General features: G+C 43.3%; 1 protein-coding gene across 1 annotated transcript; it reads left to right on the top strand.

The window, feature by feature from the left end:
• The first annotated feature begins 389 nt into the window (after positions 1 to 389).
• On the top strand, positions 390 to 23,556 carry PLAAT5 (phospholipase A and acyltransferase 5). Its single transcript, XM_029209529.1, is given in 7 exon segments — positions 390 to 642; positions 1,200 to 1,297; positions 2,586 to 2,681; positions 19,207 to 19,225; positions 19,228 to 19,319; positions 21,261 to 21,518; positions 23,324 to 23,556. Coding segments are annotated over 7 exon segments (909 nt in total). The 3' UTR covers positions 23,417 to 23,556.
• The last annotated feature ends 391 nt before the right edge of the window (positions 23,557 to 23,947 follow it).

Below are 23,947 nucleotides of genomic sequence, written 5' to 3'. Positions count from 1 at the left end.
ATCAGATGCCACCTCTGGGTCTTACAGAAACTGTTCTGTTACTTTCCACCCCAGTCGCCTCCTACGCCGCCTTTCCCTGCCTTTCCTCTCAAAGCGCCCCCCACCCCCCGGCCCCGCGCAGGTTCCTGGGCTTTGAAGCGCCCCCATCAGCGCCGGCTGTGTTCAGACACGTGCTCACCACGCCCGCGCCGCCCTCGCCCCGCGCGCTCTGGCCGCGCGCCCCCGCCGTTCGCTGCGCGCCCGCGTGCCCACTCCGCGCCCCTCCGCCCTCCCAGCAAGCAGCGTCCCGGACCCCGCGGCTCTGCCGACCCGGGGCCGCGCCGACTGGGAACTGGCCTGGCGCGTCGCCCCCAGCGAGGCCCGGGGGCCGGCGGGGCGGCAGCAGCGGGATGGGCCTGAGACCCGCCGCCGAGCGCGAGTGCGGGCGCCTCCTCCCTAGGTTCCCCCGGCCCCGCCTCAGGCCGCCTCGGAAACCGCGAGTGTACGGACGAAATGACACCCAGCCTGCTCCTGGACCTTCGCCTGGGCCCCAGTCGGGTCGCCGCGGGAGGGGGGCTCCGCCTCACCAAGCCCCCACGCCCGGGCCTGGAACCTTCCGGGGTCGTTCTCCAGGCCCCAGCAGGCCGTTGGACCCCCAGAAAGGTCACCATGGTTTCTTTCAACTCTCCTTCTCGTAGATATTTGTTCATTGTGCGAAATGCTTGTTAACTGAAATGAGTGAATATTTTGGAATGATCGTTGGTTATTAATGTAATCGAAGCGAACCAGGCGTCCAGTGACTCTCTCGAGTATTTACCTTCCTGTTGTATTTAGGGTGGAAATGGGACAGACGGGGTAGCTGCCGGGCAGGTAGAGTTATAACAACAGCTCTGGCTCCGCAGAAGCTTCTGTCATTGGGTTTGGCCCCGAGGATTCTGCCATCTGGGATAGAGGCATCCTCTTCCCGAGTCTGTACCCAGGAATTCCAAAGCCTCTCTTTCCCGGAGGAACTGAGCCCTCTCCAGGATGGTCTCACAACCCCCTTTATCCCAAAGTTTATTGAGGGCTAACCAGGTGCCAGGCTTGGTTCTAGACTGGAGCTCCCACCTCTGCATAGCTGTCAAGGTGCTCGCTCCAATCCTCCTTTCATGGGTTTCACGCCCTATAGAAGGCAGTTGTGGTTTAAATATTCAATAACATTTTTTTTCCCCTTGAATTAGAAAAATCTGTGGGATCTCAAGAGTTGGTCCAGCACTTGCCCAAGCAGCCACAGCTGGGCACGTTAGAACAGGGCAGAAGCAGCGTCCGTCCGGCAGGGGTAAGATTCTTTCTTCGTATGTAAGGACTGGGTCTTTGGGTGGTTACAAGCCTTTTGAAGAACCGACTTTGATGACAGTTTTGTAAAACAAATCCTGAGCTGGTTTTGTGAACCAGCCTACCACTAACGAAGGCTGGTGTGCTCCTGGTAATAACAGCCAGAGGGCAGTCCTGGGACCTGCTGGAGGGAGGCTACCTTGTAGCAGTTTCCAGCGCAAGGCCGTTCTACAGACTCCTGAGAACTGAATTGCTTTCCAAGAGTGCTTACAATATTTTGCCAGCTGGGCTCAGTAACTAATGAATGATGCAACCTTCTTGCCAATTTCTGTAATTCGCTTTCATTAAAAACATGATAGTTGATTCTATTTAAAATTCTGAGAGCTGAAAGTTTGGAGAAGAGCAATATGGAAAATGAGGGGTTCCCCCACTCCCCCGCTCCCATATACTGTGCTTTTGGAGAAGAGTTAAAATTTGGGGAAGGTAAAGAAAATGCCATTTGGGGGTTGGTAATGTATTAGATGTGTACATATGCTTTCTCATTTAACCCTCTTGACAACTCTGCGAGAAAAATATTAGCATCTCTATTTTATAGACAATCAAACTGAGGTTCAGACAGACTAGTTTACTAGCTCAAGGTTGAACAGCACATATCAGAGCCAGGATTCAAACCCAGGTCTTTTTGGCCCCCATATATTTCACTCTACTTTTCTACCCCAAAAGCATACTCCTACCTTTAGTTTCAGTCCTCTCCTGTAACATTTTGTTTCTAGGAACAAAATATACTGATTTCTTTCACATTACTTGCAGTTACAGTGTTGTCAACAAGATTTCTCAGAAACATGGAGCTAATTATTGGAAGAAACAGCTCAGGAGTTCCAGGGGCTTGCCTCTGGCCAGGAGGACTGGGAGGGGAAGGGAAAGAGCAGAGGCCTGTTGCATTTCCGTATAAGTCATTATGTACAGTTACCATTTTAAAAAAAGCTATGTCCAAGTATCACTTTGATAAATATTAAAAAAAAAAAAAGATTATCAGAGGAGGGGGGGAAAGCCCCTGAAAGCAACTCATTGCTATCATTAGCATTTTAAACAATTGTCTGAAAAGCAAAAAACAGCAAATGTATGACAGCAAATGGCATCACAGAAACAAGCTGGGGGGGGGGAATGTTTCCTATAATCTGAAAACTAAAAGATATCTTAAAATCGTAAATCTGAAGTAATACAGAATTTCCAATAATTGTGAAAAAGTGTTTTGTTTATTAACTGTATAATCACAAAATTCATCTAGGGAGAAGCCCTTGGAGTCCACACCCAACCAGAAGATAGCAGAGTGGAATTCAGCTCCGGAGCCTGGGAGTGCGGGAAGGTTAATAAAGCAGGCAGCAGAGGTGGGTATCTCGGGAATTCTCAGACCAGGCATATCTTTAACTTCCTGGTGACTTCTTCCCTACATAATATTGTATTTTACTTTATTTATACTGTGGCAGGTTGAATTGCACACTGATTTGGGATGTTGCTTATGCCTTTAAAATTTTTTAAAAACAGCTTTACGGAGCTGATTATTGAGCTTTATTGAGGTATAACTGACGTACAATAAACTTCCTATATTCAGAATATGCAATATACATTTGGATATGTTTTGACATATGTATTCACCCATGAAACCATCACCACAATCCAGATAACGAACATCTCCATCACTCCCAAAGCTTTCTTTGTTCCCTTCTGTAAACCCCTCCCTCTTCCCACTCCCATCCCCAGGCAACAACTGATGCACTTTCTGTCATTATGCGTTAGTTTGCGTTTTCTAGAGACTTATATAAATGGAATCATATTGTATGTGCTCTTTTTTGTCTGCCTCCTTTCACGTAATTATTTCAAATTATATCCATGTTGCAGGTTATCAGTAGTTTATTCCTTGTTATTATTACTGAGCAGGATTTCATTGTATGGATAGACCACTATTTATCCATTCACCCCTTGATGGGCATTTGGGTTGTTTCCAGTTCTGGCTGTTACAAATAAAGCTGCTGTGAACATTTGTTTACAGATCTTTGTATAGACATATGTTTTCTCTGGGGTGAATATGTAGGAATATAGTGGCTAAATCATTTGGTAGATGTTTGTTTAACTCACTGTTTTCCAAAGTGGTTGTGCCATTTTACATTCCCACCAGCAGTATGTGAGCGTTCCAGTTCCTCCTCGTCCTCATCAGCATTTGGTTTGGTCAATCTCTTTAACTTTAGCTCTCCTAATATGTATGTCGGTATCTCATTGCTGTTGTAATTTGCATTCCCTTAATGACTAATGATGCTGAAAATCTTTGCCTGTGTTTATTTGCTTTCCTTATATTTATATATCATCTTTGGTGAAGTATCCAAATCTTTTGCCTATTTTTTCTCTTGGTTTATCTGTTTGAGAGTTCTTCAGAAATTCTGTATACAAGCACAGATGAAGTTCATCATCGCTTGCAATATTCTCTCTCAGTCTGTGGTTTGTGTTTTTGTTTTCTTAACAGTGTCTTTTGAAGAACAAAAAAATTTAACTCTGTTGAGGTCCAATTTAGAAGTTTTTCTTTTATGAATTGTGCCTTTGGTGTTGTAGCTGAGAAATCTTTGCCTAAACCAAGGTCACAAAGGTTTTCTCCTCTTTTCTTCCAGCTATTTTAAAGTTTTAGTTTTTACATTTAGTTTTTACACATTACGTTTACATCTTTGATACATTTTGAGTTGATTTTTGTATATGGCACGAGGTATAGATTTTTTTTTCCTCGTGGCTATCAAGCTATTCCAGCACCATTTCTAGAAACGACTATCCTTTTCCCACTGAGTTGCCTTTGCACCTTGTAAAAACCAGTTATCCACATACTAGTGGGTCCCTTTCTGGGCTGTTTTATTCCATTGATCCCATTTGCCTATTGTAAGGCCAATACCACACTATGTTGATTACTGTAGCTTTGTAATAACTCTTGAAGTCAAGAATGTTAGCCCTCCGATTCTGTTGTTCTTCTTCAAAGTAGTTTTGGCTATCCTAGGTTCTATAAAATGCCTGCTGAGATTTTCCCTGGAATCACATCAAATTTTAAGAGAATTGGTGTCTTCACAATATTGTCTCCTGACTCATGAATAAGGTGTTCTATTTACTTAGGTCTTCTTTAATTTCTCTCAGCAGTGTTTTGTAAATTTCAGCTTCAGATCCTGCACATCTTTCTGAAAGTATTTCATACTTTTTGATGCTATTGAAATGGTATTTCAGAAAATTTTAAATTTCAATTTTGAACATTTAAAGTGAAAAAAATGTCAATTTCTGATTGTTTATTGCTAGTAATTGGAAATATAATTGACTTTTTCCAGGGTACTTAGATAAGGATACTTATCTTGTATCCTTCAACCTTATTTACTGACTTATTTACTTGAGTAACTTTTTTTGGGTCGATTCCATTAGACTTTTTACATATCATGTCACCTATAAAGACAGTTTCACTTTTTCCTTTCCTAGCTGGATGCCTTTATTTTTGTCTTAAACTGTACTGATACTAGCCAGAATCTTCAGTACAATGCTTAATGGAAGTGGTGGGAGCAGACATCTTTATCTAATTCCTTAACTTAGAGGGAAAGCATTCAGTCTTTACCATTTAGTATGATGTAAGCTGTAGGTTTTTCATAGATGCCTTTTATTAGGTTAAGAAAGTTCCTTTCTTTTACCAGTTTGTTGAGAGTTTCTTTGGAAAAAAAATCAGGAATAGACATTGAATTTTAACAAATGCTTTTTCTGTACCTATTGAGATGATCATATAATTTTTCTTTTTTAGTTTGAATTATATTGGCTGGTGTTCAGATGTTATAACAACCTAGAAATCCTGGGGGGGGGAAAACACATGTGACCATGATGTATTATTCTTTTTGTATAGTGTTTTATGCAAGTTACAAAATTTTGCTTTGAATTTTTGCATTTATGTTCATAAAGGGTATTAATTTGTTAAATTTTATTTTCTTGTAGTTGTCTGTTTTGGTATTACGGTAATGCAAGCCTCATAGAATGAGTTTGGAAGTATTCCTACTCCACAGAATTCTTGTGAAGAATTGGTATTATTTTTTCCTTTAATGTTGGTTAGAATTTACCAGTGAAGCTGTCTAGGCCTGGTATTTTCTTTGTTTGAAGGATTTTTAACTACAAAATCAATTTCCTTCATATATTTTGGGATAGTCACATTATCTGTTTCTTCTTGAGTGAGCTTTGTCAAATACATTGGCATAAAGTTGTTCATAATTTTCCCTTGTTATCCATTTAGTATCTGTAGGACATGTAATGATGTCACCTCTCTCATTCCTGATATTGGTAATTTGCGTCTTCTCTTTTTTTCCCTGATCAATTCGGTTAGAGTTTTAACAATTTTATGGATTTTCTCAGAGAACCAACTTTTGATTTCATTGATTTTCTTCTGTTGTTTTTCTGTTTTCTCTATCTCTGATCCTGTTCTGATTTTTATTATTTCCTTTTTTCTATTTACTTTGGTTTTAATTTGCACTTCTTTTTCTGTCTTCAGGTGGAAGTAGAGGACACTGATTTCAGACTTTTCTTCTTATCTATTATAGGCATTTATTACTATAAACTTCCCCTTAAGCACTGCTTTGTGGTGTCCCACAAATTTTGGCATGTTGTATTTTCATTTTTGTTCAATTCAAAGTAATTCCCCCCCCTTTTTATCTCCTGTGGGTTATGAAAAATGTTATTTAGTTTCCAAATGCTTGGAGATTTTCCAAGATATCTTTTGGTTATTAAGTTATTCTGTTGTGGTCAGAGAATGTATTTTGTATGACTTGAATCCATTTCAATTTAACGAGACTTGTTTTACAGCCCCAGATATGGTCCTTCTTGGTAAATATTGTTAGTTTTTGGGAAGAACGTGTATTCTGCTATTGTTGGATGGAGTAGTCTATAAATATCTATTAGGTCAAGTTGGTTCATAGTGTTATTCAGGTCCTCTGTTTATATTTTTCTATTAATTACATAGAGGAGTACTGAAATTTTTGGCTATAATTGTAGATTTGTTTATTTCTCTTTGTAGTTTTATCAGTTTGTTTTTAATGAATCATAAGGCCGTATCATTAGATATGTAAACATTTAGTATTGTTATTCATTATTGATGAATTGACTCCCTTATTATTACAAATAATACCTTCTTTATTCCTAGAAAGATTCATTGCTTTGAAGTCTACTTTGTCTGATATTAATATAGTCACTCCAGCTCTTTCAATTAGTGTTAGCATGGTATGTCATTTTCTTCCTTCTCCTTTTAACCTATTTATGCATTTGTATTTAAAATGTGTTTCTTGTAGGCAGCATAGTTGGGTTTTATTTTTTTATCCAATCAACAATCTCTACCTTTTCATTAGGACGTTTAGACTATGTACTTTAATGTGACTATTAATAGGCTGAGATTTAAGTCTGCCATCCCTATTTGTCCTATCTGTATTTGTCCTATCTGTTATTTCCTATTTGTCCTATCTGTTTTTTTGTTTCCTTTCTCCTTTTTTTCCCCGACTTCTTTTTGATTGTTTTTTGTGATTCAGTTTTATTTCATTTGTGGTTTATTGACTATAATTCCTTGTGTTTTGTAATTTTAATTCTTGTTTTAGTTTTTATATTCTACATTTTTAACTTATTATGGTCTACCTTCGTGTGATACTGTACCACTTTATTTATAGTATAAGAAGCTTACAGTAGCTCCGTTTCTCCATATCTGGCCTCACTGCATTATTAACATCCATTTTGCTTCTACATATGTTATAAATCCCAACATACATTGTTGTTATTGTACTTTTGCTTAAGCTGTCAGTTACCTTTTAAAAAAATGACAACCTTATTGAGATACAATTCACATATACCTAAAATTTATCCTTTTAAAGTGTACCGTGTGGTGGTTTTTAGTATATTTACAGAGCTGTGCAACCATCGTAATGGTCTAATTTTAGAATGCTTTCATCACCCTAGAAAGAAACTCCACATCATTAGCAGTCTCCTCATTTTCCCTTGTCCGTAGTCCCTGGAAACCGCTAACCTGATTTTTGTCTCTAAGTATTTGCCTCTTCTGGACGTTGCATGCGAATGGAATCATACAATCTGTGATCTCTTGTAACTGGCTCCTTTCACTTAGCATAATGTTTATAAGGTTCATCCATGTTGTAGCCCGTGTCAGTATTTCATTCATTTTTATTGGCCAGTAGTGTTCCATTGTATGGATATACTATCAGTACATTTTGTTTAGCCATTCATCAGTTGATGGACGTTTGGGCTGCATCCACCTTTGGTTGTTAGGAATAATGCTGCTATGAACATTCATGTACAAGGGTGGACCTGTGTCCACACTTTCAGTTCTCTCGGATATATACAGTTATCTTCTAAAAGAATTTAAATTGTAAGAAAACATGAGTAGATTGATCCGAAGTTTTGAAGGTGTCTTCTAGCAGTGATTGTAGTGTCATGTGATCCGAGGTACTCAGGGTCTGCTAGAGAGCTTGGCCATCACAGTTACTGCTGGACTTACTATGACTCGCTACGTTGTACTTGTTCAAATGGTGGTGAGACTCTTAATCTCTTTAGTAAAATAATAATCCTTACAGTCAAAGGTTTTTACTTCTCATTCTATGATAGGAGAGGAAGGCGCCAGTTGAGTTGGTCTCAATTGTATGGTTTAGGAATAGAGAGGCGTCAAGATTCCAACATTATTACCAGGCCGGTGAGTTATCAAGCCCAACCACCAATAGGAATTTCAGTTCCTCCTTGAACTACAACAATTTCTAGAATGTCTCAAGACCACTTTGTTCAGATGGTATTCTAAGGACCGATTTATATTAACAGAGAACAGAACAAGTTGGTGACAGTTAATGAATATTCAGGAAGCCTCCATATTGCACAGTATCTCAAACCTGATACTCTTGTGTTTTCAATTTGATACTTTGTCAAGTCAGATTCTTTAGCAAGCTTAATGCCGTGGAAAGATACAGCTATCTCTGCAGCTGCAGGGTGGCCATCACTTTAAACACTTAATTTTATTTATTTATTTTTAACATCTTTATTGGAGTATAATTGCTTTACAATGGTGTGTTAGTTCCTGCTTTATAACAAAGTGAATTAGCTATACATATACATATATCCCCATATCTCCTCCCTCTTGCATCTCCCTCCCACCCTCCGTATCCCACTCCTCTAGGTGGTCACAAAGCGAAGACTCCTTTTAAATGGAAATTTATAAGGACTTGCATTTTTTTTTTTTTTTTGGCGGTACGCGGGCCTCTCACTGCTGTGGCCTCTCCCGCCGCGGAGCACAGGCTCCGGACGCACAGGCTCAGCGGCCATGGCTCACAGGCCCAGCCGCTCGGCGGCATGCGGGGTCCTCCCGGACCGGGGCACGAACCCGCGTCCCCTGCGTCGGCAGGCGGACCCCCAATCACTGCGCCACCAGGACTTGCATTTTTTAAGGTTAGGCTCTGGAGTTTCTTTAGTATAAGTGCTGCCGAAGTGAGCACTCTGGAGTTTCTTTTGATAACGTTATAAGCAAAAGCAGGTCTGTAGAGCTCAGTGTTAATGGCAAAAATGTAATGCAAGATGAATAGGATTTTACTTCATAGCGAAATAAGGTGTGTGTAGCATTGCTTCTCTACAGTGTTTTGCTCAGCAGAGACCGGGGAGGCTAGTCTTGTCCTTGGCCTCAAGGTGCTTGTGGACTATTTGGGTAATAGGAGGAAGAGCGGAATTTATCTTATAAAATGACAAGCAACATCATTACCAGCTCCCCATATGAAACTTTGTGTAACATTCATACATGGTTTCATTCACTTGCCCCTGTTTCAGAGAGTCCGGACAAAAACCTGCTGGGATGTGTCACTTCAAGCTGTTCTGTTTTCATCTTAACCTGATTGAGGTCTACGTGTAGGTCTTTGACGGACATGCTTACTTTTCACCTTCACTAACCTCATGCCATTTTGAGGCTCTATCATTTGACTCCTATTTCTGCTGATTTCATCAAGACATGTACATACCCTTTAAAATACATGGAACGACTTACTGCTTTGTGTAACAGGGGTGAATTGATGCCAAGATAGGACAGATGAAATAAATGCATCTTGAGGTCCTAGCACATGAGGAGCGCCAGCTCTTTTACTCAAATGAGGCCTCAGAGATTGCTCACCATGGACACGCGTCCACCCCCCACCCTGCCCACATTCTCTCCTTTTTGCTTTCTATTGTCTGGATCTGTATATCATCTCCAGATTCATCTTGTATCTCTCTCCTCCCCCTGATCACTCTGTACCAACCATCCCCGCCTCTTTTCTGTACATTTCATGAACCCAAGTCCTCCCTTTCTCAGAGCTTTTGCACTCACTGGGTTGCCAAGACTGCTCTTTCCTGGTTTTGCAAATCCAGCTCACATATGTTGTTATGGACTCAGTGTATGTGGGTCCCTCCCTCCCCCCACCACATTCACATGTTGGAGTCCTAATCTTCAGCAGGACTCTATTTGGAGTAAGAAGTAATTAAGGTTAAATGGAATCATAAGGGTGGGGCCCTAACATGATAGGATTAGTGCCCTTGTAAGAAGGGACACCAGAGAGCTAGCTCTCTCTCTCCACACACAAAGAAGTAGTCACTTGGGAGTTCCCTGGTGGTCTAGTGGTTAGGATTAGGAGCTTTCATTGTTGTGGCCAGGGCTCAGTCCCTGGTTGGGGAACTGAGATCTCCCATGTGTCGTCATGTGAGCTTGCAGTGAGGTGGCAGCTGCCTACAAGCCAAGAGAAGAGGCCTCGGAGTGAAACCTACCTTGCTGGCACCTTGGTCTTTGGACTCGCCAGCCTCCAGAACTGTGAGAAGATAAATTTCCCTTGTTTAAGCCACCCAGCGTGTGGTATTTTGTTATGGCAGCCCAAGCAGACCAGTGCGTGTCTTCTGGTCAGAAAGGCCCTCCCTGACCTCTCTATGGGAAGGCAGCTCCTCCTCGGGGGCTCTTGATCTCAGCCCCTCCCACTTTTTCAGGCCCCTTTGCTGCTGATTAATCTCCTCTCTCTGCCGCCTTCAACGTCTCCCTCCCGCCGGAGCCGTGCTACCAGCACTCGTGTGCTGTCGTCTTTCCTGTCTTGAAAATGCCCTCCCTGGACCCCTGTTTCTGTCCATTTCCCACCTGGTGCCCCTCCTCCCTTTCACAACCAGTATCCTGAAGGACTCGTCTGCCCTCATGGTCTCCTGTCTATAACTGGTGTCAGAAAGACCTCCGCCTCCACCATGATGGGGTCCTTTTCTTCTTCTACAGTCTCATCCGACCTTCTCTCCCTTCATATTCAGCCACACTAAACCCTCCTGCCCAAGAGTCTTTGTCCTGCCCCTGCCTGGAATGACCCTCCAGATGGTCACATAATTTTCTTCCTCATGCCTTTACCTTCTCAGCCTAAATCTTACCTCTTCATAGAGGTCTCTCCTGCCCTTGGGGCTCAGAGTGTATCCACGGTCACCCTCTGCCACACCACTCCCCTTTCAGTTGGATTATAGAAAACCAGCTTTAGCTAGTATAAGTCAAGAAGAGATTTTTTTAAATTGGAAGGTTACTAGGGTAACTTAGAGTCAGGGAGGACTCACCGTAGGAACCTGGGCAGATCTGGGCTCTTTAGAGACTGGAACCAGGATCTGGGTCCCTGTTGCTGCCAGGGGATCCTGTCTGTCTGGCCACCTCTCCCCTTGATTTCTTTCAGATCGATGGCCTCAATTTTCCTCTACATCAACAGCTTCTTCCATGCGGTTTAGAGAAGGGAGGCCCTGCTTAGCAACCCCAGAGGAAATAGACAACATCTCTTCCCTTGCTTTAAACACAAAAAAATCCTGAAAACAGACAAACAAACCCCAATTAACCAACCAAGCAAACAACCCCCCCCACCCCCGAGCTCATAGATACAGAGAACAGATTGGTGGTCGCCAGAGGCAGGGGGTGGGAGGTGGGCAAAATGGGTGAAGGGGGTCAAATGGTACAAATGTTCAGTTATAAAACCGAACAGGCTGTGATGTACAGCATGGCGGCTATAATTAATAATGCTGTATTGCATATTTGAAAGTTGCTAAGAGACTAAATCTTAACAGTTTTCTTCACAAGGAAAAACAAATTCTGTAACTATGTATGGTGATGGGTGTTAACTAGACTTATTGTGGTGGTGACCATTCTGCAATATATACAAATATCAAATTATTATGTTGGATACCTGAAACTAATATAATGTTGCATGCCAGTTATACCTCAATAATAATTAAAAAAAAAAAAATCCCAAGGGAAAGTATCGGATTGGCCTGAGTTGAAAGGGTGCAATGATTGGCATCCCCACTAGGATCACAGGGCTGGGGAGGAAGGGAGAAGTTACCCGAAGAGAAATGAGACGGCTGCTATCAGAAGAATCCAGACCATCTACCATGGCTAGACTTTAGTACATATGGTACTAAAGTAGTCTTAGCATTCCATCATATCACCCCATTTATTGCCTTAATAGCATGTATCACATTATATAGTCATTTTGCTTATTGACTGTCTGTCTCCTTCCAAAAGAGGGCAGAGCTTTTGTCAGCCTTATTCACTGCTGTATTCCCAGTGCTTAAACTAGTAGGTGCTTGATAAATATTTGTTGATTGAATACATAAAGGGAGAATTTCTGGGGGGAATAAAACCATCGTATTCACTGCAAGGGATTAGAAAAAAGTTCACCATGGCAGATTCATAACAGAGTAATTAGGAGTGAGGCGCTCCGTTGGGGCATACAATAATCTTTCGACATTTGTAAAATGTTCTTTTGTAAAGACCAACATCTTTGCTCTCTCGGAAGTTCTACTGAGAATGTGTCGAACACCTAGTAAGTGGCAGAGTTGGGATTTGAACCAGGTCTCCTAACAACAAACCCTGTCTTCTTTCTATGACTTTGTAGCTGCCTACCATTCTTTTTTTTTTTTTTTAAGAAATATGCACATTTTATTTCAATAAATACATACACACAAACCCCCTACAAATGAACATTTATATGTATATATATGCTAATCTGTTGACTTGGGGTAAAACTTTTTCTTTGAGTATGAATCTTGCTTAAGTACAAAAAGTATCTTCTATGATTTCTATTTTCCATTTCTTTTAGATGGTACATAAACTTGAAGATGCTTGTAAAGCAATCTGAGTGCAGATATCTTTTAAGTATTTACAATTTTTCCAAATCTTTTATGATTATCTTCCCTATACCATTTTTTTCTTTCTTTCTTTCTTTTCTTACTAGTCATCCATTTTATACACATCAGTGTATACATGTCAAAACCAATCTTTGTTTGGCTTGTTTTTGTAGGTCCTTTTCTTCTCTTGTGTTTCCCACTTAGAGAAGTTCCTTTAGCATTTGTTGTAGAGCTGGTTTGGTGCTGCTGAATTCTCTTAGCTTTTGCTTGTCTGTAAAGCTTTTGATTTCTCCATCGAATTTGAATGAGATCCTTGCTGGGTAGAGTAATCTTGGTTGTAGGTTCTTCCCTTTCATCACTTTAAGTATATCATGTCACTCCCTTCTGGCTTGTAGAGTTTCTGCTGAGAAATCAGCTGTTAACCTTATGGGAGTTCCCTTGTATGTTATTTGTCGTTTTTCCCTTGCTGCTTTCAATAATTTTTCTTTGTCTTTAATTTTTGCCAATTTGATTACTATGTGTCTTGGAGTGTTTCTCCTTGGGTTTATCCTGTATGGGACTCTCTGCGCTTCCTGGACTGGGATGGCTATTTCCTTTCCCATGTTAGGGAAGTTTTCGACTATAATCTCTTCAAATATTTTCTCGGGTCCTTTCTCTCTCTCTTCTCCTTCTGGGACCCCTATAATGAGAATGTTGTTGCGTTTAATGTTGTCCCAGACGTCTCTTAGGCTGTCTTCATCTCTTTTCATTCTTTTTTCTTTATTCTGTTCCGCAGCAGTGAATTCCACCATTCTGTCTTCCAGGTCACTTCTCCGTTGTTCTGCCTCAGTTATTCTGCTATTGATTCCTTCTAGTGCATTTTTCATTTCAGTTATTGTACTGTTCATCTCTGTTTGTTTGTTCTTTAATTCTTCTAGGTCTTTGTTAAACATTTCTTGCATCTTCTCGATCTTTGCCTCCATTGTTTTTCCGAGGTCCTGGATCATCTTCACTATCATTATTCTGAATTCTTTTTCTGGAAGGTTGCCTATCTCCATTTCATTTAGTTATTTTTCTGGGGTATTATCTTGTTCCTTCATCTGGTACATAGCCCTCTGCCTTTTCATTTTGTCTGTCTTTCTGTGAATGTGGTTTTTGTTCCACAGGCTGCAGGATTGTAGTTCTTGCTTCTGCTGTCTACCCTCTGGTGGATGAGGCTATCTAAGAGGCTTGTGGAAGTTTCCTGATGGGAGGGACTGGTGGATGGTAGAGCTGGCTATTCTCTGCCTACCATTCTAACTCGAATTCTCTCCTTGGTGTCATGTCCGTGTCTGAGGCTTCAGGTTTTATTTCTGAGGTATCATCTGGGTTAGGATCAGAGCTGAAAGTGAAATTCCTAATACCTGTATCATGATGATTTTCTTCTGCTCCCATCTTCCCACATCTGCTCCAGTGCCTGGTCAGGGACTGACCCAAGAATCAGTGTGTTTCAGAAACAGCTAGGGACTTTACATTTTTACTCCCAGGAGTTCAAAATAAAGCTCTGTCTTTGTGGTTTTCTTCCTGTCTCCCTGCCGCATGCTGCAGGCAGGAACGAGCCCTCCACCCACTTCCCTGCACCACCCCTGACATAGTTATAAGACTTTCAGAAACTGTTATCATCCAGCGGCCTTATGAAAGACTGGTTTTTCCAACCAGGTGCCTATTTCTGAGAGAAGGGCCAGAGCTGGGTTGCCAGCTTGTGCAAAGGAAATAAATAGCAGATGGATGGAGGATTTCAAAGTCATATCTTATTCCAAAGAGAGAAAAAGGGGCAGGGAAACCTTAATCTGGATTTGAAGATTGGAGCATCAGCTGGGAGTGGAGTTCGCCCTGGAGGATATAGACAGGTTCCCTAAGGTTCATGAAATGCTGGGGACAGGCTAAAGTTAAGGAAAAAGGAAGGATGGGACCTTGGAAAAGCTCCCAATATGGCTACAATCTTGGCTGCCATTAGAGTCACCTGGGGAGCTCTTAAAATTCTGGTTCCCGGGCCATACTCCACATCAATCTTAATTTTTAAAAGCTCAGCAGGTGATTTCCATGTGCAGCCAAGGTTGAGACTCAAAGCTCAATACCATCAACTTATAGTGGGAGAAACTTCAGCAAGAGAGCAGGTAACTCTAGGTGATTATTAAGTCTGTTGTGAATCCCATTCAAGTTTCCACCTGACTACCCCATCCAGTGGCAATATTGCAGGTGGAGAGTGTTAAGGAACAAAAGAAAACTTAAAATTCTAAAATCCACTCCCCTCAACCCCAGAATTTTTTGATTCCTGTACCACAAAGCTTGTTCAGCATCCTTGATGACCAGCACGTGGATTTCTTTTGATTTTTTTTTTTTTTTTTTGGCTTAGACTAGCATCACAATGAATTGTGCTGTCTTCCTACTGGCAGGTAATTCGAGGATAAAACAGCAAGGATAGTGATTCTGCTTTCCAGATGAGAAGCCTAGTTTGGAGCGCCCTCTAGTGGGAGCTCAGTTGCCACCGTATTTTCTCTTTAAGGCAGAAGGAGTTGGTTTGGTCCAGGACCCCAGTTCTGGTCCTAGCTCTGCCACTGACTTGCCTAGGACCTTGGACGAAGCACTTCATCTTTCTTGGCCTGCTTTTTGCCCATAAAAATTCTAAAATCCACTCCCTTTCTTGGCCTCAGTTCCTTCCATGTAATATCACTGAGTAGATGGTCTGCTTTTTACCCATAAAAATTCATTCCGTCAAGTGGGCAGGACATCTGGAGTGGCTAACAGAGCATCTCAGAAAAATCTCCCCAAACAGCAAAAATAAAGCTGGACAGAACCATCAAAGACAACCATTTAAAGACTCTGGAATTTGACCAAAAGCAGACAACAAATTGATAAGTGTTGAATCAAGAAAGCCTACTGAATCTTGGAATCTCAGAACAATGGAGATCTGTAGTGTCTTAGTAAGTCCCCCACCTCCCCCAGCTCTGTGGTGGGGAAGTTGTTACCTGGGTGGGTGGGACCTGCCAGGAGGACTGGCAGTGGCAGCAGAGGGCAACTTTATTTGGAGCAGAGTGTGGAAAATTCCATGCCCAGAGATGTTGTGGAAAACAGTAGTTATCTCAGTGACAAACATCATGGAAGGCCTAGCCTGAGGTTGCAATACTGGTTGGGACAAATGATGGACTAACAGACCAGCCAGAACTTTAATACGGAAACCCAGGTAATGAGACAGCTAAAGAGGGTCTAGAAAAGCTGCTGTTCTCTAAGGGGTGCACAAGGCTGCACACACATTTGGGAGAGAATAGAGGGGCCTGCGTGAGTCTCTAGCTCCTGGAGGAACATGAGGCCTTGTGAATGCAGAAAGTAACAGCTGGGACAGACTTTTAAACTTTAGAACCTGAATGAATTCTCCAAACCACACCGAGCTCCGTAGGAAAAGAGTGATGCCTTATTGGCCCAAGATGTGGCTTAACCTCTGACCAGTCACTGGCTGACCATTATTTTTATGCCAGGCTTAAAAATAAGAGCAAGAAAAAACAAACAAACAAAGAAAACTGAAGCATATACACCAGTGGTTGCTCTGAGGGAAACAGACACCACAGAATCAATCCAGGCAAACCTCTAAACAAACAAACAAACAAACAACGGCAACCACCAGCCCTGGGGGGGAATCAGAATCCAAACGGCTGAAAGCCAAACACAAAGAGAAAATCTTGAAAGCAACAAGAGAAAGAAAGACTCATCATGTACAAGGGAACCACAATAAAATTGATAGCTGTCTTTTCATCAGAAACGACGGAGGCCAGAAAGCAGTGGAATGGCATTTGAAAAGTTCCAAAAGAAAAAATGTCAACCAAAAATCCTATATCCAGTAAACTGTCTTTCAAAAATGAAGGTAGGGGCCTCCCTGGTGGCGCAGTGGTTGAGAGTCCGCCTGCCGATGTAGGGGACGCGGGTTCGTGCCCCGGTCCGGGAGGATCCCACATGCCGCAGAGCAGCTGGGCCCGTGAGCCATGGCCGCTGAGCCTGCGCGTCTGGAGCCTGTGCTCCACAACGGAGGGACCACAACAGTGAGAGGCCCGCGTACCACAAAAAAAAAAAAAAAAAAAGAAGGTAGAATAAAGGTAGTCTCAGATAAGTGAAGACTGCCTTAAAGGGAATAGCAAAGAAAATTCTTCAGGCTGAAAGGAAGTCACACCAGATAGTAACTAATCCACATGAAAGAATACAAAGCATGGGAGATTCCTGGTGGCCCAGTGGTTAAGACTCTGCTCTGTCACTGCTTAGGGCCCAGGTTCAATCCCTGGTCAGGCAACTAAGCTCCTACAAGCCATGCGGTGTGGCAAAAAGGAAAAGAAAAAAAGCACCCATAAAGGTAATTACATTGGTTATTATTATCAAAGAGTATAAATATGTATTTTAGCTTTTATCCTAATTAAAAAGACAATCGAATTAAACAGTAATTATAAAATTTTATTATTGGCCTTTTAACATGCCAAGATGTAATAAATATGACAATAATAGCACAAGGGAGGGAGGCTGAAATGGACAGGGAGAAATCAAATCAACAGGGAGAAATGTGACTCAATTAAACAGTCCAGAAAAGGCAGAGATCATCTGACTTGATAATACAAGATCCAGTTATATGCCACCTACAAGAGGCATAGTTTAGATTCAAAGTCATAAATAGGTTGGAAGTAAAAGGATGTAAAAAGATGCAAGCAGAACCACAGCTGGAGTGGTTACACTAATATCAGAAAAAATAGACTTTAAGGGAAGAAGTATTACTAGGAAAAAAGAGAAACTGTTTGTAATGATAAAACGTTAATTCATCATGAAGATATAACAGTTATAAACACACACATTTAACAACATAATCCCCAAATTCATGAAGCAAAAGCTGACAGAATTGAAGGGAGAAATAGACAATTCAGAAATAATAGTTGGGGGTTTTAAATACTACAATGTCAATGCTGGATAGAACAATGTGACAGAAAATCGGTGAGCATATAGAAGATTTGAACGACGATATTAACTTGACCTAACTAACGTTTACAGAATAGTCCATTCAACAATAGCAGAATACATATTCTTCATAAGCAGACATGAATGTTCCCCAGGAGATGCCATATTCTAGGCCATAAAGCAAGTCTCAGCAAATTTAAAGGGACTGAAATAATATAAAATATTTCTTTGTTCACATGAAATTAAATTAGAAATTAATAACAGAATGAAATTTGGGAAATCTACAAGTATTTGGAAATTCAAAAACATACTTCTAAATAACCCATGGGTAAAAGAAAAAATAGAGAAATTGGAAGATATTTTGAGTTGAATGAAAATGAAAACAGAGCATATCAAGTTTTATGAGATGCAGTTAAAGCAATGCTTAGAATAAAATTTAATATAGGCTGGTGCGGGTTTGATCCCTGGTCGGGGAGCTAGTATCCCACGTGTGTCGTGGCCAAAAAACCAAAACATAATAAACAGAAGCAATATTGTAACAAATTCAATAAAGACTTTAAAAATGGCCCACATCAAAAAAATCTTTTTAAAAAAAAGGAAGATTTCAAATCAATAATCCAAATTCCTACCTCAGTAAACTGGAAAAAGGAAAGCAAACTAAACCCAAAGCAAGCAGAAGGAAGGAAATAATAAGTATTGGAGCAGAAATCAATGAAATAGAAAATGGAAATAAATGGAGAAAATCAGTGAGGCCATATGTTGGTTCTCTGAGAAGATAAATAAAATCGACAAAACTTTGGCTACGTTCATTGACCAAGAAAAAGAAAACTCAAGTTACCAAAATCAAGAATGAAAGAGGTGGTTTACTACCAGTCTTACAGAAATTAAAAGGATAATAAAGGAATACTATGAATAACTTTATGCTAACGAATTAGAAAACTTACATGAAATGAACAAACTCTTAGAAAGACACAGATTACAAAACTGGCTCAGGAATAACTAGAAAATCTGAACAGACCTATAACAGGTAAATTGAATTAGTAAATAAAAATCTTTTCACAAGGAAAAATTCAGGCCCAGAGGACTTCACCATACATTTGAAGAAGAAGAATTACCAATTACCAGTCCCTCACAAACTCTAAAAATAGAGGAGGGAATGCTTCCCAACTCATTCTGAGGTCAATGTTACCCTGATACTAAAGTCAGGCAAAGAAAAGAACTACAGACTAATATCCCTTATGAATGTAGACGTGAAAGTCCTCAACAAAATAGTAGCAAACTGAATTCAGCAACATATAAAAAGGATTATACATCATTACTAGGTGAGATTTATCCCAAGAATGGGAGTTTGGTGTAACTCCCCAGCCCAAAGCCAGAACCTGCAGGAGAACCTTTTCCTCTTGCAGTGTCTCTCTAGCGCCCTCTATTGAGAAAGCTCGCATGGTGCTGAGTTTCCAGGAGAAATGCTTACAGGAGCTCCTTTGCTTATCACAGGGCATGTATGCATACGGAGCTGTGCATTTGGAGCTGGCACTGTCAGCCTCGGTGGCTTTAATAATGAGGGTGGTAGCAGGAGTGGGCGGGTCCCTCGGCCATTTGTGTGAAGAGAGCTTTTTGCGGCCTGGGTTTCTGTAAAGTGATGAAAGGCAGTGTCTTCAGGCTGAGCTGTAGCTGATCCCCAAACAAGGAGGTCTCTGGACTTCCTTGGGCATGTGAAGTCTACTTTATTTTATTTTATTTCATTTCATTCCATTCCATTCCATTCCATTTCCATCATAGGGTAAACCAAGACCCAGACCTGAGACCTGATTGAGATTTTCCGGGTTGGCTACGAGCACTGGGCCGTCTATGTGGAAGATGACTGTGTGGTCCACCTGCTCCCACAAGTCAGAGTGAATACTCTATTGAAATATTGATATTGAAGTTAGCAAAGTAAAGAGAAGGACAGCGAATTACTGGTTCCTCAGCTGCTGCCTTACTTTAGCAACAGAACACCCAAAGCATGACTGGACCTTAACTTACTGTGTGATAGAGCTCGGTCTCTGTCCACCAAAAACCACTGAGTGTCCAGCCCTAAGACAGATAAAAGTATCAAGATCATTCCTAAGTTCCCTGACCACCTAGACCACTCTTTCTTTTAAAATAGGAGCGTAAGAACCGGAGCCTCCGTTTTGTAACGACAGCAGTTCAATACCCTTCCTCTATTTCTGAGGGTCCCCTGGGAGGGGTGTAGATGCTTATGCGTTCTGATTGTCACTTGCTTCCTATTGCCCCAAATGCTGCATCCATCTGGCTTCCTGGTCACCTCTGGCACCTCCATCCTCACCTTGTCTCCTTGCTTTTCCAACCCGTCCCAGGCTGCACCACCCCCAGTGTGGGCATCGTTCTCCTTTAATTGCAGCATTAACACAGGGCTGAGATTAAACGGGTGACTAATTAAATTTTGGTGGAGATTCGATGGGGGCAGAAGTGGTGATAGTGGAAGATGACAGCACAGAATGTGAAACAGCTTAAAACTGGACGTCCAGAACCATTGGTCACATGGTGGCCTCAGGAGATGGGGGAGCTGGGAGAAGGGGAAGCGGGGGCTCCTCTGTGTAATCTTTGATGCTTTGGGGATTTTTGCCTCCTGTGCAAGTACTGCCCGTTCAAGATTAGATTACAGAAGGGCACTGGTACCAAATGCCTGTGGCCGCACCTTGTTCACAGCTCTCATCCTTGTCTCCTGTCCCCCTCGGTTGGCCCCGCCCCTCATCTGGCTGAGACCTTCCTGCAGAGCAGAGTCCCTCTCCCCTCGCTTTGCTTCCCCATCCCATCCACCCACACCCGTCCCCCTTCCTGTCTGGATGCCTACACGAAGGATTAAAAATTGCTCCACGTTGCATTCATCTTCACCTCTCCTTTCCAGACTAAGTCCAGGAGCCTTCCTCTTGCGTAACCAAAGAGTTGTACAAGTTAACAGTTTTGTCACTACCGCCCCCCATCAGATCTTCCTTCAAACATGAATTCTGCCATCTTCGTTCCTGAGAGCCGAATTGCCTACTGCCAGCTTTTGCAAAATCAGCAGATCGTCCTCAAATACTTCAGAAAGGAACAAGGGACATTTCTTGCACTCAGACAACTTACAGAGGGGGAGGGTTCCCACGTTTGCCTATCCATATGGTTGTAGCAGAAAAACAGTCCTGATATTAAATTACCACCCACCTGGTCTTGGGCAGCTTCCAGACCTTCTCAGGAGCTCTCCCTCCTCTAAGGACTAAATATGGTAATACAGCAGTTTTCAGACGTTTCTGCTTTTCCAAGCTGTGGAACCCTGTTTTCAAACAAACACTCAGTGAGAATCCTGATACTTGAGCAGAGGGAAAGGCAGAGTGCCTCTGGGTGGAAGCGGGTTGGAGCGGGTCTGCATGGTGGCAGAGGGAGGCCTATTCCTGGAACCGCATGACAGCCCCTTGTCCAGGAGCTGACTCTTACCTGTAAGGGTATTCGTCACGTGTTTGTGAAGACTGCTGGAGTCTGGTTAGGAAAGCAAGACTCCAGTCCTAGGACTTGGTCAGGTCTGTACACGGAGTGGAGTCTGGGCCTACACCATAAGGTACGCCTGGAGCTTGATGAGAAAGAGATTGCAGTGGTGGTTGAAAGTGGGGAGTGCGGAAAGCTAGCCCTTTGCAGTTCATTTAGTCCAACTTGCCATCCTCTGCTGTGCCTTTTAGAGACGGTGAAACCAGGACCCCAAGAGGAGCCACTGATCCAGCGGCTGGACTGAGCCGGTGCTCTGCCCCACTGCCCCCTTGCAGCTTCCAACTTTGGCTTGTCTTTGGCCTCTAGGTGAGGAATTTGAGGCCAGCAGCATCACGTCCGTCTTCAGCAACCGGGCGGTGGTGAAATACAGTTGTCTGGAGGACGTGCTGCATGGCTGCTCCTGGAAGGTCAACAACGAGCTGGATGGGACATACCTGCCCCTGCCCATGGACAAGGTCATCCAGCAGACGAAAAAGACGACCAGCAAGATAGCGCAGTACAGCCTGATCGACGGGAACTGCAAGTGCTTTGTCAACGACCTGAGATACGGCGTGCCCAGGAGCCAGCAGGTGTGGCACCCCCTGCCTCCGCCCGGCTCTGACCCGGGGTCTTGGGGCTTGTTGCTGCATCAGGGGTCCAACTGGTGATCGGTGTTTTCATTATTATTTGTTGGGCTTGTGGGGCCTTCCGTTGCTCCAGGACAGCTCAGGAGGTGTTTTCACCTCTACTGACCCATGGAGGAGTAGAGGGGGCACTGGGCTGCATAGTAAGACCACCAGGTGGAATCCCTCCTCAGCCACTTAAACTGTCATGGTCTCCTCGGCCAAATCATCTTATTTCTGAAACTGTTTTCTTCCTTTACAAAAAGGGGAAAAACTGCGGTAGATACTCAGAGCTAAAGTTGCAAACTAGCAGCCCACGGGCCACACCTGGCCCACAGATGTGTTTAGCTTGGATGACTAGTATTTTTTTTTTCTTAATTTGAATGACTTGCAAACATTTGAGAATATAGAAATTTTATATAAAAAGATCTGGGGCTTCCCTGGTGGCGCAGTGGTTGAGAGTCCACCTGCTGATGCAGGGGACATGGGTTCGTGCCCCGGTCCGGGAAGATCCCACATGCCGCGGAGCGGCTGGGCCCGTGAGCCATGGCCGCTGAGCCTGCGTGTCGGAGCCTGTGTTCCACAAGGGGAGAGGCCACAATGGTGAGAGGCCCGCGTACCGCAAAAAAAAAAAAGATCTGGATTCCCAGCCTCTCTTGGACAACCTATTGATCAGGCCACTGGGCCCTCATTCCAGCTTGCTAACACTCTACGGGGCCGAGTAGGAGCTCCCCCTTTAGAAGGGGTGTGGGGCATCGGTATGTCACCTACCAGCTTCACCCACATTCCCTGCCTGGCTTGTGTGCATTTGGGTCGGGCCTCCTTCCCCCACTCCACTTCCCCCACATATAGGATGGTGATAAACTAAATGTGGTACGCTACATGTGAAAAAGCTTTGGAAACCTAAATACCTGTGACAGTTTGAGCTGCTCTTGTTACTATTTGGACCTTACTAAAACCCCATGAGATGAGAGGAGGAAGTGTGCACTGTTGCCTTTTTAATAGATTAGAAAGATCAAGATTGAAAGGTGGAACATAATTTTCCCATTTTCTTTTCTATGTTACCTGTGTTCTCTTGACTTACGGGGCTCGAATCCCAGTGCTGGTCCGTCCCTCTCCTGTTTCTCAGTGAGGGTTAGCAGCCCCGCCCACTCAACCCCCTCCACTCTGCATCTTCCTCCTTCCTGCTCTGCCTCTTCTCCCAGCCATTCCATGCTTGTGAGACCTTGTACTAGTGCTCGGGCCTGGTGGGCTCTGGTATGAGGGATCTCCTGTCTCCTGAGCATCTGTGCATGGAAAGAAGACCCCAGGGCGCAAGGGGGTTATAGGAGGTCCTGCTAAGGATCCTGGGCCTGGCGTGCATGAGACCCAAGCCCAGATCTAAGTGCGGATGCCGTTCACTGTGTCACTTTGTCCAAGTGAGCTCCCCTCCCTGGCTCTCAGGTTCCCTGTGTGTAGAATGAGGGACTCAGTGGCTGTGCTCCTCTGAGCCCCGTGCTAGTGGCAGACCGTGGGCTGAATGGCTCTCGGGGAGAGGAAGGGGACCAGGGGCCCTGGATGCCTCCTGGGGAAAGGGCTTGCTTCTGCCTCTGATGTGCACCTCAGGCCGTCCTGGCTTCTCCAGGTCTCTTGCAGCTCTAGGGTCTTTGGGAATCGAAGGTGACTGCTTCTTAGGCAGGCCAGCTCCTGATGGGGTGTGGTGAGGTAGGGGTGGGGCAGGGTGCGAGCCTAGGAGTCTCACGGAGGGTCCTATGAACTGGTCTGCTTTGCAGGTAGAGCACATGCTGACGGAGGGAGCCAAGGCTGCAGGGGCGGTGCTTTCAGCTGTGGTGGACAGCCTAAGGCCCAAAGCAGCAATGGCCTGAAGCCTCTGAAGAAGAGGAAGAGCTACTGACGTCGGCAGAGAGAACGTGCCTCCTTCCCTCCCCTGCCTCGCTCTCCCCACTGCCCCGTGTGAGAAAATTGTGAGTTTCTGGAAGAATCTAGAATGTACCCAATTACCCCGCCAGAAATACATCCAATATATGTGCTCATCGACCCCTGGACCCTCAGGGTGGGAGGAACCTAATATTTATTCTGCATCTATTAGGTGCCAGGCACTGTGCTAGGCATTTCACATACTTCATCTTACTCTCTTTGTAGGAAGGAGCCTTACTTACTTTTTAGGCTGAACCTAGTCTGTGGCGCTTGAAACATCCTGGAAATCTCTGCCGAGCGTTCCCAGGAATGAAGAATTCTTTTCAGAAGGTCGTTTTATTGCCCTTTCAGACCCACAGTGCGATTCAGGGGAGGAGGCCTTTTAGGAAACCTGTAACTTGCTGCTCAGGGCCACCTGTGCCTTCATCTAGGAACACCTTTCCCAAGAAATATTTTCTTTTAAAAATTATACATGGGGC

This window comes from Monodon monoceros, unplaced genomic scaffold (genome assembly GCF_005190385.1).
Source record: "Monodon monoceros isolate NGI ecotype Baffin Bay Population unplaced genomic scaffold, NGI_Narwhal_1 Super_Scaffold_7, whole genome shotgun sequence".
In the NCBI taxonomy this organism is placed as follows: Eukaryota; Metazoa; Chordata; class Mammalia; order Artiodactyla; family Monodontidae; genus Monodon; species Monodon monoceros.
The sequence above is the reverse complement of the archived record's forward strand: the minus strand, read 5'-3'. Positions and strand labels throughout refer to the sequence as shown.